The sequence below is a fragment of the Scyliorhinus torazame genome, chromosome 2, assembly GCF_047496885.1.
Source record: "Scyliorhinus torazame isolate Kashiwa2021f chromosome 2, sScyTor2.1, whole genome shotgun sequence".
NCBI classification, from domain to species: Eukaryota; Metazoa; Chordata; class Chondrichthyes; order Carcharhiniformes; family Scyliorhinidae; genus Scyliorhinus; species Scyliorhinus torazame.
Genome location: NC_092708.1, coordinates 399,891,761 through 399,908,286, shown reverse-complemented (window position 1 = coordinate 399,908,286; position 16,526 = coordinate 399,891,761). Strand labels below are relative to the sequence as shown.

The following is a 16,526-nucleotide window of genomic DNA, read 5'->3' as shown; positions in this document are numbered from 1 at the left end:
GAAGGAAAACACTGACAGAAATGTATCAAAAATATGACACCGGGAAGTCAGGTTTTGTAGGCGGTGGGAGCATACAGAGCTGCTAAATAATGTTACTTCGTTGCAGCTGCAGATACCCACCTGCTGCGGTTTTGGATCTGATTGGCTGCTCACTGATGCACTGCTTCCCATTCCTGGCTTGGGTCCCCAGGAAGACACCGGCCGATTTATTCTTGTGGGTGTAGATTGTGAGGAGTTCCTCCAAATCATTCTCACTGTAAACCATTTTTAACAATTACATACGATACGTTTTGAAAACAAATGGCACAGGCAAAGAGTAAAACTCGGCGATGCTAAAAATCCAGACTAAAAACATCTGGGAAGAAAAGTAAACCCTGTCCCCCCCTCAACCCACAACCACTCACACCTAATAAGTGTCACTGACTCCTTTAACTCTCTCCCAACTCAGTTCCTGAATATTAACTTACTCCCTCTCTCATCATAGGCCTGATGGGGTGAATAGCGCTGCCTCACTACATAATTCTGTTACTAACCGCTGCCTTGCTTCCCCTACTTTCAAAAGTACTCAGCTCCTTAAAAGACCCGCACTGACTCCAGCCTGTCTCCAAACGCCAATCCCTTGCAACATTTTCTTCCTTATTAAGGTTCTGGAGCTGCCTGAAACACAATGCTACCTACCGCTCTGCACTCAAACGTCTTTGTCTATTTTTTACACAGCCTATAATGGCAACGTAAGGAGCTCAGGAAGCAGTGGCTGGTCTGCTAGAAGAGGCTGAGAATTGACTTTGGTGTTGGACCAGCATGCAAGGAGGTGGGGCCGGGGTCGGGGTGGTGCCAGGGGAGGGGGGGGGGGGGGGGGGGGGGGGGGGGGGGGGAGTGGGGCCGGGCCGACGCCAGGGGAGGGGGGGCCGGGACGACGCCAGGGAGGCGGGGCGGGGCCGACGCCAGGGGAGGGGGGCCGGGCCGACGCCAGGGGAGGGGGGGCCGGGACGACGCCAGGGAGGCGGGGCGGGGCCGACGCCAGGGGAGGGGGGGGCGGGCCGACGCCAGGGGGGGGGGGGGCCGGGCCGACGCCAGGGGAGGGGGGGCCGGGCCAACGCCAGGGGAGGGGGGGCCGGGCCGGCGCCAGGGGAGGGGGGCCGGGCCGGCGCCAGGGGAGGGGGGGCCGGGCCGGCGCCAGGGGAGGGGGGGCCGGGCCGGCGCCAGGGGAGGGGGGGCCGGGCCGGCACCAGGGGAGGGGGGGTCGGGCCGGCGCCAGGGGAGGGGGAGCAGCGGCGACGCCAGGGGAGGGGAGGCAGCGGCGACGCCAGGGGAGGGGAGGCAGCGGCGATGCCAGGGGAGGGGGGCCGGGCCGAATCCAGGGGAGGGGGGCCGGGCAGATGCCAGGGGAGGGGGGGCTGGGCCGGCGCCAGGGGAGGGGGGGCCAGGCAGATGCCAGGGGAGGGGGGGCCGGGCCGGCGCCAGGGGAGGGGGGGCCAGGCAGATGCCAGGGGAGGGGGAGCCGGGCCGACGCCAGGGGAGGGGGAGCCGGGCCGACGCCAGGGGAGGGGGGGCCAGGCAGATGCCAGGGGAGGGGGGGCCGGGCCGGCGCCAGGGGAAGGGGAGCCGGGCCGATGCCAGGGGAGGGGGGGCCAGGCAGATGCCAGGGGAGGGGGCGCCGGGCCGGCGCCAGGGGAGGGGGAGCCGGGCCGACGCCAGGGGAGGGGGTGCCGGGCCGGCGCCAGGGGAGGGGGGGCCGGGCCGGCGCCAGGGGAGGGGGGGGCAGCGGCGACGCCAGGGGAGGGGGGCCGGGCCGACGCCAGGGGAGGGGGGGCCGGGACGACGCCAGGGAGGCGGGGCGGGGCCGACGCCATGGGAGGGGGGGCCGGGCCGACGCCAGGGGAGGGGGGGGCGGGCCGACGCCAGGGGAGGGGGGGGGCGGGCCGACGCCAGGGGAGGGGGGGCCGGGCCGACGCCAGGGGAGGGGGGGGCGGGCCGACGCCAGGGGAGGGGGGGCCGGGCCGACGCCAGGGGAGGGGGGGCCGGGCCGACGCCAGGGGAGGGGGGGGCGGGCCGACGCCAGGGGAGGGGGGGGCGGGCCGACGCCAGGGGAGGGGGGGCCGGGCCGACGCCAGGGGAGGGGGGGCCGGGCCGACGCCAGGGGAGGGGGGGCCGGGCCGACGCCAGGGGAGGGGGGGCCGGGCCGGCGCCAGGGTTGGGGGGGGCCGGGCCGGCGCCAGGGGAGGGGGGCCGGGCCGGCGCCAGGGGAGGGGGAGCAGCGGCGACGCAAGGGGAGGGGAGGCAGCGGCGACGCCAGGGGAGGGGAGGCAGCGGCGACGCCAGGGGAGGGGGGCCGGGCCGAATCCAGGGGAGGGGGGCCGGGCAGATGCCAGGGGAGGGGGGGCTGGGCCGGAGCCAGGGGAGGGGGGGCCAGGCAGATGCCAGGGGAGGGGGGGCCGGGCCGGCGCCAGGGGAAGGGGAGCCGGGCCGATGCCAGGGGAGGGGGGGCCAGGCAGATGCCAGGGGAGGGGGCGCCGGGCCGGCGCCAGGGGAGGGGGAGCCGGGCCGGCGCCAGGGGAGGGGGGGCCGGGCCGGCGCCAGGGGAGGGGGGGCAGCGGCGACGCCAGGGGAGGGGAGGCAGCGGCGACGCCAGGGGAGGGGGGCCGGGCCGAATCTAGGGGAGGGGGGCCGGGCAGATGCCAGGGGAGGGGGGGCTGGGCCGGCGCCAGGGGCGGGGGAGCCGGGCCGACGCCAGGGGAGGGGGGGCCGGGCCGGCGCCAGGGGAAGGGGAGCCGGGCCGATGCCAGGGGAGGGGGGGCCAGGCAGATGCCAGGGGAGGGGGCGCCGGGCCGGCGCCAGGGGAGGGGGAGCCGGGCCGGCGCCAGGGGAGGGGGGGCCGGGCCGGCGCCAGGGGAGGGGGGGCCGGGCCGGCGCCAGGGGAGGGGGGGCAGCGGCGACGCCAGGGGAGGGGAGGCAGCGGCGACGCCAGGGGAGGGGGGCCGGGCCGAATCTAGGGGAGGGGGGCCGGGCAGATGCCAGGGGAGGGGGGGCTGGGCCGGCGCCAGGGGCGGGGGAGCCGGGCCGACGCCAGGGGAGGGGGGGCCGGGCCGGCGCCAGGGGAAGGGGAGCCGGGCCGATGCCAGGGGAGGGGGGGCCAGGCAGATGCCAGGGGAGGGGGCGCCGGGCCGGCGCCAGGGGAGGGGGAGCTGGGCCGACGCCAGGGGAGGGGGGGCCGGGCCGATGCCAGGGGAGGGGGGGCCGGGCCGACGCCAGGGGAGGGGAGCCGGGCCGGCGCCAGGGGAGGGGGGGGCCAGGCAGATGCCAAGGGAGGGGGGGCTGGGCCGGCGCCAGGGGAGGGGGAGCCGGGCCGACGCCAGGGGAGGGGGGGGGCCAGGAAGATGCCAGGGGAGGGGGCGCCAGGGGAGGGGGAGCCGGGCCGACGCGAGGGGAGGGGAGCCGGGCCGGCGCCAGGGGAGGGGGGGGCCAGGCAGATGCCAGGGGAGGGGGGGCGAGGCCGGGCCAGGGGAGGGGAGCCGGGCCGGGCCTGGGGAGGGGGGGCGAGGCCGGCCAGGGGAGGTGGAGCCGGGCCGATGCCAGGGGAGGGGGGGCGAGGCCGGGCCAGGGGAGGTGGAGCCGGGCCGGGCCAGGGGAGGTGGAGCCGGGCCGGGCCTGGGGAGGCGTAGCTGGGCAGGGCCAGGGGAGGTGGAGCCGGGCTGGGCCAGGGGAGGTGGAGCCGGGCCGGGCCAGGGGAGGTGGAGCCGGGCTGGGCCAGGGGAGGTGGAGCCGGGCCGGGCCAGGGGAGGTGGAGCCGGGCCGGGCCTGGGGAGGTGGAGCCGGGCCGGGCCAGCGCCAGGAGAGCTAGTGCTGAACATATGCAAGTTCTTGATGGACAAGGCTGAGGGGCCCAGAGACCTTGACGTTTGTTGAGGTTGGCTCAGGCTGACCTCCGAAATTGAGCAGATTATTGGCAGGAATGCGAGCCGAACCCGAACCTCGGTCTCAGAATTCTAACCCCAATCTATCCAAAACTCTCTCTCCAAAAAGGAATAAAAGAATCTTCTTGGAGCGGAGTCTCAGCAATGACCTCACATTGGCCTCGGCACGATAGCGGTGAATGACATCACCCTCACAACATGCAGAGGCCTCGCTCGGGCTGAACAGCCTGTGAATCAGGAATCTGCAATCATTTCCAAATCCCCATTATCCGCATCAGTGTAATGCATTTTCCATTCTTCTCACCTTGCTTTGCTGACAAATACTTGGAAGTCTTCCTGTTGGACGCAGGTCTCCAGCTTCAGATCCATCTGGCTTTTCTTAATCATTCGATCGGTTTCCTGCATTCAGAAATTGGTATGACATACTCCTAGTGGTACAATTATTCCAGTTTGCAACTTACTTTTGAGGACGATCGAAAACCCCACTTCTTTCAATGTATTTCTTTCCCCAGCTCAAACCTTCATGCATAGAGCCTTGTGGGTTCAAATCCCAACCCAGAATTTCAGCATGCAATCCAAGTTGACACCTCCAGTACAGTGCTGATTGGGGGGCTGCACTATCAGAAGCACCTGCTGTTAGATGGAACATTAAATCGGCCACCTTGTAAAACATCCCAGGGTTGGATGATCAGAGTTGTTTTGGAATCTTGAACAATGCTCTTTTCGGCAGTGATGTATCCAACACAAATTAGCTGGCATTCACCTCACTGCTGTTTCTGAGAATGTTGCTATTGCACATTGGTTGCTACATTCAGCAACATGATGACTATCATTCATTGTAATTCAAAGTCATTATTTGCTTGAGGAAACATTTGAGGTGTGTCTGAGAGACATGATCAGACGTTAAGTAAATCTATACTTTCCTGCATTAACTCCCAATGACAGAGCAAGACGTTGGCTGGTCTTTTCCTTCAACTTTATTACAGACTGGCTCAGAGGAAATAAGAAAGAATGAACAACTGACAATAAATAGAAAGAAAGTGCAACAGAGAGTGATAAAAGAGCAAGGGAGTGAAAGAGAAAGAAACATATAATGAAAGAGAAAGAAAGGATGTGAACAAAAGTGAATCATGCTGCTTGGAGCTTTTATTAAAAAAGTACTGGTGTCATGAGTGTCCCTTTAAGAAAGGTTTGGTTTTACCACATGGCTTGTAGCTTCAGTGATGTCATTTGTGGGTGGAGCTGGGCTGTGGCTGTCAGGTGAGAGGGGGTTTAGTGTTTTGGTTTCATTTCCGGTTTGTTGGTTTGGACTGCAGTAAGCAGCAGTGTTGGAAAGCCCTGAGTTAAACTGCAGGACGTTTTCCCTGTTTTATTTTAAAGCTGGTCCAGGGAACTGAAAGCACATTGGGTGTGGCAAGCTGCCCTGGTAACCTTAAAGCAGGAGTTGCTTTCCGGAGGGAGTTTTGAATCTGCTGGTTGGAGGCTGGATCTCAGGGAAAGGACCAGTCCCATTCAAGTGAGATTACAGTGTGCTGGGCCACGCCCTTGAAAGGGGTTTTGGTTTTATTGGATTTTGTATTGAATTGGAACAGCTAAGGGGGGTTCATTAAGAGTTATATACACAGATTACTCTAGCTGTTGTGTTTTTTTCATGTTTGTAATTAATAACAAATTCTTGCTAAGAGTTTTATATGTTAACTACATTCTTATAATAAACGTTGTTTTGATAAAAGTGTCTAGAAAGTCTGTGACTCACACTCTAAGTGAAGGCTCTTATGCTCATCCTAGCCAAATTCAACATAAAAATTATAGGCCAGGTGAACTTCATAATACACTTTGCAGTTTCTAAGCCCTGGCAAAATACTGGTGAAACATTACTTTGTAAATTTTAGTGCTAAACAAGGTAAGAGATACGAGCAATGGGACATGGAACAATTTCCACATGGACTCGGAGTAAAGTGAACTTTATTATTTTCCAGGAACATGCATTCGAAGAGTGCCCCAGACTGCACCAGGGTGGTATTTTTCCTTTTCTTGCACTCGCAGTTGTGTGGCACTCTGTCTGGGACTCCCAACTTCAGCTAAATTAACATGAGTTTTCTATGCAATGCATCAGGGCCCATTCAGAACTGTCCAAGGAGGTAGGAATGCACTGGTCAGATCTCAGCGGTGTACTGCACACAGCTTTGGTCAGAATGTTGGGTAAATGGAGGGTGGGAGATCTAGATTTCTACTGGCTGCATTTGGAGTATTGCGTGCAATTCTGGTCGCCGCATTATAGGAAGGATGTGGAAGCATTGGAAAGGGTGCAGAGGAGATTTACCAGAATGTTGTCTGGTATGGAGGGAAGATCTTATGAGGAAAGGCTGAGAGACTTGAGGCAGTTTTCGTTAGAGAGAAGGTTAAGAGGTGAGTTAATTGAGGCATACAAGATGATCAGAGGATTGGATAGGGTGGACAGTGAGAGCCTTTTTCCTCGGATGGTGATGTCTAGCATGAGGGGACATAGCTTTAAATTGAGGGGAGATAGATATAGGACAGATGTCAGAGGTAGGTTCTTTACTCAGAGAGTAGTAAGGGCGTGGAATGCCCTGCCTGCAACAGTAGTGGACTCGCCAACACTAAGGGCATTCAAATGGTCATTGGATAGACATGGATGATAAGGGAATAGTGTAGATGGGCTTTAGAGTGGTTTCACAGGTCAGCGCAACATCGAGGGCCGAAGGGCCTGTACTGCGCTGTAATGTTCTATGTTTTATAACAACAAAACAATCACCTGCATTTATATAAAATGGATAATATGGTTACGGAGGCAGCCACACTACGTTTCTGTGAAGAAATGCTTCCTGATCTCACAACTGACTCTAACTGCATGATTGTACCTTAGGAAGGTACATGGGACACTTAGTGGTATAGACTACAAGAACAAGAAATGAAATGAAAATGAAGTGAAAATCGCTTATTGTCACAAGTAGGCTTCAAATGAAATTACTGTGAAAAGCCCCTAGTTGCCACATTCCGGCGCCTGTTCGGGGAGGCTGGTACGGAAATTGAACCGTGCTGCTGGCCTGCCTTGGTCTGCTTTCAAAGCCAGCTCCTTAGCCCTAAGAAGGTTATGTTGGAGCTGTACAGAACGGTGGTGAGGCCACAGATGGAGTACTGTGCACAGTTCTGCTCACCTCACCATAGGAAGGAGGTGATTGCACTGGAGGAGCTACAGATGAGATTCACCAGGATGTTGTCTGGGATGGAGCACCTGAGCTATAAGGAGAGACCGGATAGGCTTGGATTGTTTTATTTAGAGTAGAGAAGGCTGAGGGGGGATATGATTGATGGTCTAACATGAAGGGGTTTCGTCAGGGTAAATAGGAAGCAACTATTCCTCTTGGTTGAGGGGTCAATCACAAGGGGGCATAGTTTTAGGGTGAGGGGAAGAAGATTCTGAGGGGATTTGAGAAAAACAAATGTCACTCAAAGAATGGTTAGAATCTGGAATGCACAGCCTGGGAAGGTTGGAATTCTCACAATCTTTAAAAAGCACTTGAATGAGCATCTGACACACCATCACATTCAAGGATGTGGGACAGGTGCTGGAAAGTGGGAGTAGGGCGAGATTAGGGTAGTTCTTGTCAGTGCAGGCTCGATTGGCCGAAGGGCCTTTTCTGCCTCTACGATTCTATGACTCTATGACATCCCTTACCTTATTGTAGCTGCGGAGGAAGACCCCAAGCTGCTGTGCCAGGATGTGTCGACGTTCAGTGATAGGGAGCCGGCGACTGGGCAGCGTCATTGTTACCGACTGCTGGAGATTACTGGCTGCTCGCTTCAAGAACCTGATCACCAGTTCCTGTTGGAGAAAAACAACAATGGAACAGTCACTCGAATTCAGGGCTCAATCACCCTTTGGGCAACGCGGCAGTGGCCGATGAAGGAAGCCTCAATGTCAACGTCACCTCCCGATTCCCACCCCTAAATCACTTAGTGTCCTTGGATCAGGGTGGCATGCTCCCTGCACACTCCGTCCCAAGATAATTTGTGATTTCCCTGTCGGAAAAAAACTTGAAGCAACTGTTGATATCCTTGAATGAGAAACAATCACAATGAACACAGCGGTACACAATAACAGTGAGATTATTAGTTGAAGATCTAGTTTCATCAATAATCTTCTTCACCAGCTTTGGGTCATGTTGTCCATTGGAAACGTAACTGATCATCCCCCCCCCCGAGCCGCTGCCTATGGCAGCACAAACAAACACTGACTCAGGTTGAAGGCATTGCCGAGTGCAGCACTGAGACACACAGACCAGTCTCCGGCTCTGTGATAAATGAGATGAGCTCAGCTTGGCAGCAACTCTGCCTCAGTGCGAGGGAGGGAAATGAATCAGTCAGGGTCTATACTCCTAATGATTTTTCCATGTAGGATAGTGTGCTGGTGTACAAGGGAAAAAGTGCAAATGCGTGATTGAGTGTTATAATGTGCAAAGAAATGTGACCTTTCTCTCAAAGGAATTAGAATACAAGCAAAATAGAGTCAAACTTTATCCAAAGTCCAGCATCAAACATCACAAAGGATATATTGACCTTGAAGATGGTGAATCGCAGATTCATCAGAAGATATGAGGTTAAAGTATGGGGCAGGTTACACAGTGCAGACCAGTGAGTCTCACCTCAGTGACAGGGAAACTATTGGAGAAGATTCTGACGGACAGAATCTATCTCCACTTGGAGGGGCAAGGTTTGATCAGAAATAGTCAGCATGGCTTTGGCAAAGGGTCACCTGGACTCGAAACGTTCGCTCTTTTCTCTCCCTACAGACGCTGTCAGACCTGCTGAGATTTTCCAGCATTTTCTCTTTTGGCTTTGTCAGAGGCAGGTCATGCCTAACAAATTTGATTGAATTCTTTTCCGGAGGTGACCGGTGTGTAGATGAGTGTAGTGCAGTTGATGTTATTTATATGGGTTACAGCAAAGCCTTTTGACAAGGACCCACATGGGAGACTTAAAAAGAAGGCAAATGCATATGGGATACAGGGTAACTTTAAAAAAAATAATTTAGGGCACCCAATTTATTTTTTCCGATTAAGGGGCAATTTAGCGTGGCCAATCCCCCTACCCTGCACATCTTTGGGTTCTGGGGGCAAAACCCACGTAAACATGGGGAGAATGTGCAAACTCCACACGGACAGTGACCCAGAGCCAGGATCAAACCTGGGACCTCGGTGCCGTGAGGCAGCAGTGCTAACCACTGTGCTACCGTGCTACCCTTGGTACAGGGTAACTTAATGAGGTGGATTCAAAATTGACTTGGGTTGCAGAAGACAGAGGGTTATGACAGACGGCTACTATAGTGACTGGAAGCCAGTGTCCAGTGGTGTACCACAGGGATCTGTGCTGGGTCCCTTATTATTCTGAAGTTACAGGGCGAGGTACTGTACCCCAGCCAGAACAAGGAAAGGAGGGGGAACCTGAAAGGTGGCAATTAGCAGGACAGTATGTACACCAGCAGCTTCAGGTGTTCAGAAACCAGGCTTTACCCGCACAAACCCTTCGGTTTGTTGCTGCATTAGGCACACATCAAACTGCCAAGCTGAATGTGTAAGCATTTCTAAATGCCTCGTTCGTTATCAAATCTCTAGGCTACCATTAAACACAGGGTAGATAAGAGGTAGTGTCCTGTATGAATTTTTATGTAAATCCTCAAAGTTATATGTCAACTTATAATGAAGTTTTATTTTCTGCTCAATATACTCATGGTCAATCTCTGTTTTAGCTCCGAACTCAGAACCAGTCACAAATGTGTTTACCATTTGTTCCTCCTCCTGGTCAGTAGATGTGGTGGTTTCACTCTGGCTGGGTCTCTCCCTCAGCAGCCGCAGCTGCACGCGGTGCAGATAGGCAGCAAAGGCCAAGCGCGCCTGTACCTTACTGTGGAAAGAGATTGAAGAGGAACATGTGACTAGCTTCAGAAACATCAGCAATGGCGTTGACACTTAACAGCCCAAAGATCGATTTCAGGGTTAAAACGCCATTGAGAAAACAGGCATTACAAGCATTGAGCACTGACCTCAGATTGCCCCCTTGTTGTAACATCTCGAGGAGGTTTACAATTGGTTGCTCATCACTTTGTTCCTCTTTGGTTTGAGTCCACTGACCGAGCACCTGTTTGCCAACAAACCTCGGCTCAGTGAGTTGCCGAGCTTTCTGCACACCCTCACTGTTGGGTCTCAATCTTTGTGCTATTGGTGCCTGAGCCAGGGCAGGGACAGGGCACGTGGGTCCTGTACTGTCTGTTTCATCCTCTGATATTTCCTCATCATCTTCTGCTTCCTCCTCCCCTTCTCCCTCAACCTCATGTTCTGTAACAGCCGACGATGCAACTGGAACTTTGTGTGAGGATCCTGAAACAAGTAAAGAGAGATTGAGGTGAGAGCTGAGACGTGGGACACAAAAGATAACAGGCATTTTTATTTTCGATGTTTTTGTTATTTTTCTTTCCCATTTATCCCCTCCTCAAGGTGCTGACTCTCACCGGGGTACAGGGTCCCCCTCCTCTCCTGAAGGTGCTGACTCTCACAGGGGTACAGGGCCCCCCTCCTCTCCTGAAGGTGCTGACTCTCACTGGGGTACTGGGTCCCCCTCCTCTCCTGAAGGTGCTGATTCTCACTGGGGTACAGGGTCCCCCTCCTCTCCTGAAGGTGCTGACTCTCACAGGGGTGCGGGTCCCTTCCTTTCCTTCGACTCCCAGCTTGGGTCACTTGCTGTGCGGAGTCTGCACGTTCTCCCCGTGTAAGCGTGAGTTTCCTCCGGGTGCTCCGGTTTCCTCTCACAAGTCTCGAAAGACGTGCTGTTAGGCAATTTGGACATTCTGAATTTTCCCTCAGTGTACCCGAACAGGCGCCGGAGTGTGGGGACTAGGGGCTTTTCACAGTAACTTCATTGCGGTGTTAATGTAAGCCCTCTTGTGACAGTAATAAATATTATGATTATTATTAGGTGCTGACTCTCACTGGGGTACGGGGCCCCTTCTCTGCTGAAGGTGCTGACTCTCACTGGGGTACAGGGTACCCCTCCTCTCCTGAAGGTGCTGACTCTCACTGGGGTACAGGGTCCCCCTCCTCTCCTAAAGGTGCTGACTCTCACTGGGGTACAGGGTCCCCTCCTCTCCTGAAGGTGCTGACTCTCACTGGGGTACAGGGTACCCCTCCTCTCCTGAAGGTGCTGACTCTCACTGGGGTACGGGGTCCCTCCTCTCCTGAAGGCGCTGACTCTCACTGGGGTACAGGGTACCCCTCCTCTCCTGAAGGTGCTGACTCTCACTGGGGTACAGGGTACCCCTCCTCTCCTGAAGGTGCTGACTCTCACTAGGTACAGGGACCCCCTCCTCTCCTAAAGGTGCTGACTCACTGGGGAATCAGTTCCCTCCTGTCCTGAAGGTGCTGACTCTCACTGGAGTATCAGTCTCCTCCTCTCCTAAAGGTGCTGACTCACTGGGGAATCAGTTCCCTCCTGTCCTGAAGGTGCTGACTCTTACTGGAGTATCAGTCTCCTCCTCTCCTAAAGGTGCTGACTCTCACTGGGGTAGAGGTCCCCATCTCTCCTGAAGATGCGGACTCTCACTGGTACCTGTTGATGTGGAGATGCCGGCATTGGACTGGGGTGAGCACAGTACAAAGTCTTACAACACCAGGTTCAGGTCCAACGGGTTTATTTAGAATCACTAGCTTTCAGAGCGTTGCTCTTTCATCAGGTGAGTGAAGAGGTAGGTTACACAAACACAGCATATCAAGACAAAGCCAATGAATGATGCAAGATGATACTTTGAATGTGAGTCTTTACAGGTAATTAAGTCTTTACAGGTCCAGACGGTGCAACCAGAGAGAGGGGTAACCCCAGGTTAAAGAGGTGTGAATTGTCTCAAGCCAGGACAGTTGGTAGGATTCTGCAATCCCAGGCCAGATGGTGGGGGGGGTGAATGTAATGCGACATGAATCCAAGGTCTCGGTTGAGACTGTACTTATGCGTGCGGAACTTGGATATAAGTTTCTGCTCGGCGATTCTGCGTTGTCGCGGGTCCTGAAGGCCGCCTTGGAGAACGCTTACCCGGAGATCAGAGGCTGAATGCCCTTGACTGCTGAAGTGTTCCCCAACTGGAAGGGAACATTCCTGCCTGGTGATTGTTGTGTGATGTCCGTTCATCCGTTGTCGCAGCGTCTGCATGGTCTCACCAATGTACCACGCTTTGGGACATCCTTTCCTGCAGCGTATGAGGTAGACAACGTTGGCCGAGTTGCATGTACCGTGTACCTGGTGTTCACGCGTGTGACCGTAGTATCCACGTTGATGATCTGGCACGTCTTCCAGAGGTTATCATGGCAGGGTTGTGTGGTGTCGTGGTCGCTGTTCTCCTGAAGCTGGGTAATTTGCCGCAAACAATGGTCTGTTTGAGGTTGAACGGTTATTTGAAGTGGGTGGAGGGGTGGAGATGTGGTATTCTGTTGCACATGGAAGAGTGTTGGGCCTTTTCTGGAAGACTGAATAAGGCTTGCTATAAATTCACCGCAGATAACTAACCTCTGTCTTTTCCTCGGTTCGGTTTCCTTCTCCTCGCTTCCAGTGACAGGAGTTTCCTTTCATATTGCTGAACGTGTTTGTGAACTTCTATGGTGAGCACCTCCAATTTGAATACCGTGTTCTGTGTCACACCATTGCTGAGATAGAAGTGGAAAAGAAAAGAATGTAGCACTATTTACATTCTAAAGTAAGCCCATATCACTTAAGGAAGAAAAATCTGGGCTCTTTAATGCAACAAATCAAATTACTCAGTGACACCTGTGCTCACCCTTAGACTGCCTGCAGTAACATACTTAACATCCCAGGCCCCAAATACTCATTCCAGGTTAAGCAGCGTTTCACTTGCACCTCTTTCAATGTGGTCTATTGCATTCGCTGCTCCCAATGTGGTCTCCCCTGTATCGGAGAGACCAAACGCAGACTGGGTGGTCGCTTTGCTGAGCACTTTCGGTCTGTGCGCATTCAGGACCCTGACCTTCCCGTTGCTTGCCATTTTAACACAAGACCCTGCTCCCAGGCCCACATGTCTGTCCTTGGCCTGCTGCAATGTTCTAGTGAAGCTCAACGCAAACTGGAGGAACAACATCTCATCTTCCGGTTAGGCACGCTACAGCCTTCCGGTCTCAACATCGAATTAACAACTTCAGGTGATTAGCTCTACCCCATCTCGACCCATTTGTTTTCATCCCATTTCATTTTAACTGTCTTTTACCATTTATTTATTTCTTGTCTTACTTTATATATATATTCCCCCCCCATCTTATCCCCCTTTCCTTACCTTTTCTCCCCTTTGCTTCCCCTTCCTCTCCCCCCACATCTACATCTGTCACAGTTTATCCTCTGATGTTAGTTTCTCTGCTGTTTGGCCTTTCACACATTTTGTTCTCTCTGGGGATTGCCATTAGCACTCTGTTCCCTTGGTTTCTGTGGCTATTAGCACTCTGTTCCCTTGGTTTCTGTGGCTATGACTCAGCTTTCATTCTCACTCCACAGTATTAATATCTCCCACTTTCTATGCCTTTTAGCTTTGACAAAGGGTCATCTGGACTCGAAACGTTAGCTCTTTTCTCTCTCTACAGATGTTGCATCCCAGGTTTGCGGGGATTTTCCAGCATTTTCTCTTTGCTTTGGGAATATCCATCTGTTGAGCCAGACAACTTCTTAGCTCACATACTATGAAGTCAAAGAGATAACAAAGCCACTCAGAGAGCAGAAACAGCATCATTGCAGCACTAACGCCCTGATCATAGAGGACCATAAACCCACCATCATTACAATATTAGCCCCACAATGCAATAATACCATACTCTATTACAGTACAATTACATTATTGCTACAATATTTTTAGTTCCACATATTACAATTAATGTGAAATTAAGTACAGTGCATCTTCACTTAAAGCAATGGTTACATTCCTGAAAATCCTAGAATTTACAGTGCTCAAGGAGGCCATTCAGCCCATTGAAATAAAATCGCCATTTTAATTGAAACTCCTTCAGGTGAAGCATAGTTTCCAGAGGAATCAATGCTAAAGCCAGAGTTAGGTTCCTGAGGACAATCCTTTGCCTGGAAAAATCTATGTAAAAATTGACACACACCATACAGTCTGAAATATTATACTGTAGTCAAGCAAGTGATTTTAATTGCTTCATCCAAGCAGAAACTTCTTTAAAACACCAAATTTCCGACAGGTTTCTCAAACACAAGTACTGGACAGTATGTGGAAGAACAGTGCGCCTGCTCAGAAAATAATCCTTTCAAAGACGTCCACAGCAATTCCTCAAGTGTGTACTGTATCAGCAAAGAAGTTTGAAAAGCAAAGTTTACAGTATAATACAGTATCTATACTGTAAGAAACAATAGTGGAGAATACTTTCAAAAAGCAAAGTCCGCAGAGTTCCTCAACCACCACTGGGTACGGTTAAAGAAAAATCAGTTTAATAATAAAGTACATGGCACATCGGGTACCCGAAAATACAGGAAAAATCATGATGCTCATCGAATGTGGCAAAAGGACAAAATGAGCCCGATGACAACTCAAGACTCCACTCAAAATGACTGGGCCCAGTCGTGCGATGACATCATCACGCTGGGACGTGATTACGTCATCACACTGCTCGCTACCATTCCGTAGGGCGAGGTCTCACTTTAGATATCTGGGGTTGCAGGTGGCACGGGATTGGTGGGGGGCTCCGTAGTTATAACATTACTACTCTGGTGGGAATGGTGAAAGCGGATCTGACAAGGTGGGATGGTCTCCCTCTGTCGCTGCCAGGTCGGGTACAGGCAATCAAAATGAACGTGTTGCCGCGATTCTTGTTTTTTTCAGTGTCTGCAGATCTTCCTGCCAAAGGCATTTTTCAAGGTGGTTGAAAAAATGATTACCTTGTTTATATGGCGGGAGGGGGGGGGGCAGGATTAGGAAGGTGCTGTTGCAGAGAGGACGGCAGTCAGGGGGGTTGGGTCTTCCAAATTTTCTGTATTATTACTGGGCGGCGAACGCGGCGAAGAGACGGTGAAGAGCTGGGTTAGAGGGGGACACTCCCAGTGGGATAGAATGGAGGAGAGTCTGTGCAGGGCGTCAGGGCTGAGGGCATTGGCAACAGCGCCGCTTCCAATGTCCCCGGGGAAATACTCAGGGAGACCGGTAGTAGTAGCGACCTTGAAAATCTGGAGACACTTGCGGCAGCACTTTAGGCCAGGGTCGGGGTAAAGGGAAATGCCGATTCGGGGGAGTCAATAGATTTGAGCCGGGGTATAAGGATGGGAGTTTTCGGAGATGGGAAGAGGAGGGAAGTAGGGCACCAAAGGATTTGTTTTTGGGGGAGCCGGTTTGTGGGACTGGAGGAGCTGGGGGCGAAATATGCGTTTGGGCGGGGGGAAATGTTTAGGTATATGCAGGTCCGAAGTTTCGCTAAGAAGGAGATCCTGTGGCACCGGCCTCCACACAGTTGGTGGAGGTGTTGACGGCAGGGGGAGTGGAGAAGGAGGTGGTTTTGACGATTTATGGGACGATTCTGGGAGGAGAGAAGGCAGCGCTGAAGGGGATTAAGGCAAAGTAGTTGAGAGAGGGTAATGGGAAGGGTTGTGGTGTGAAGTGCTCCAGAGGGTAAATGCCTCAACTACGTGCACGAGGTTGGGGCTGATACAGCTGAAGGTGGTATAAAGGGCGCACCTCAAAAGGGAGAGGATGAGCCGACACTTTGAAGGGGTGGAGGATGTGCGTGAGCGTAACGGGGTGGGGGCCCCGTAAATCATGTTCATATGTTTTGGTCCTGTCCAAAGCTGGAGGGGTATTGGAGGGAGCTTTTCAGTGCAAATTCGAAGGTCGTACATATGAGGCTTGAGATTAGTCACCCGGAGGCCATATTCGGGGTATCGGATCGGCATTTGTTGGAAGAGGGTGCGGAGGCAGATGTTTCAGCCTTCGCCTCGCTGATCGCCCAAAGGCGGATCCTGTTGGGAGGTCAGTTTCTCCACCCTGTGCCCTGGCGTGGCGGGGGGAATCTGCTGGAGTTTTTAACACTCGAGAAGGTGAAGTTTGAGTTGGGTGGGGGGGGGGGATGGAAGGGTTCTACAACTCATGGGCTTTGTTAATTATGCACTTTCTGGAATTGATGACACAAACACTGGTGTGTGTGGGGGGGGGGGGGGGGGGGGGGGGGTTGACATTATATTTGATTTTTTTAATAAACAATTTATTGAGGTAATTATGGTTTTACAACAACAACAAAATAAACAATGTACATGAATTTATAAACATAGTGCAAAAGCCGTCTTCCTCCCTTACAGCAGGTCCCACCTTTACTAACCCCCTACTCTAAACTAATCTAACCCCCAGCACCCCCCCACCCCCCTCCCCACCCCCCCCCCCCCCCCCCCACCCCCCCCCCCCCCCACCCCCCCCCCCACCCCCCCCCCACCCCCCCCCCCCACCCCCCCCCCCCCCACCCCCCCACCCACCCCCCCCCCCCCCCCCACCCCCCCCCCCACCCACCCCCCCCCCCCCCACCCCCTTCTGCTGACGGTTAATTTTCCACA

At 54.4% G+C, this 16,526-nt stretch overlaps 1 protein-coding gene across 4 annotated transcripts in view; it reads right to left on the bottom strand.

The window, feature by feature from the left end:
- Positions 1-16,526, bottom strand: part of ttll5 (tubulin tyrosine ligase-like family, member 5) — a 602,008-nt gene that overhangs the window by 363,045 nt on the left and 222,437 nt on the right. For all 4 annotated transcript variants that reach the window (XM_072494443.1, XM_072494444.1, XM_072494451.1 and 1 more), the window contains 6 exons: positions 12,486-12,622; positions 9,979-10,312; positions 9,719-9,839; positions 7,615-7,761; positions 4,219-4,313; positions 121-254 (listed from right to left, as the gene is read on the bottom strand). In XM_072494443.1, coding sequence (XP_072350544.1) covers positions 121-254; positions 4,219-4,313; positions 7,615-7,761; positions 9,719-9,839; positions 9,979-10,312; positions 12,486-12,622 — 968 coding nt within the window. The remainder of the gene's footprint in view (positions 1-120; positions 255-4,218; positions 4,314-7,614; positions 7,762-9,718; positions 9,840-9,978; positions 10,313-12,485; positions 12,623-16,526) is intronic.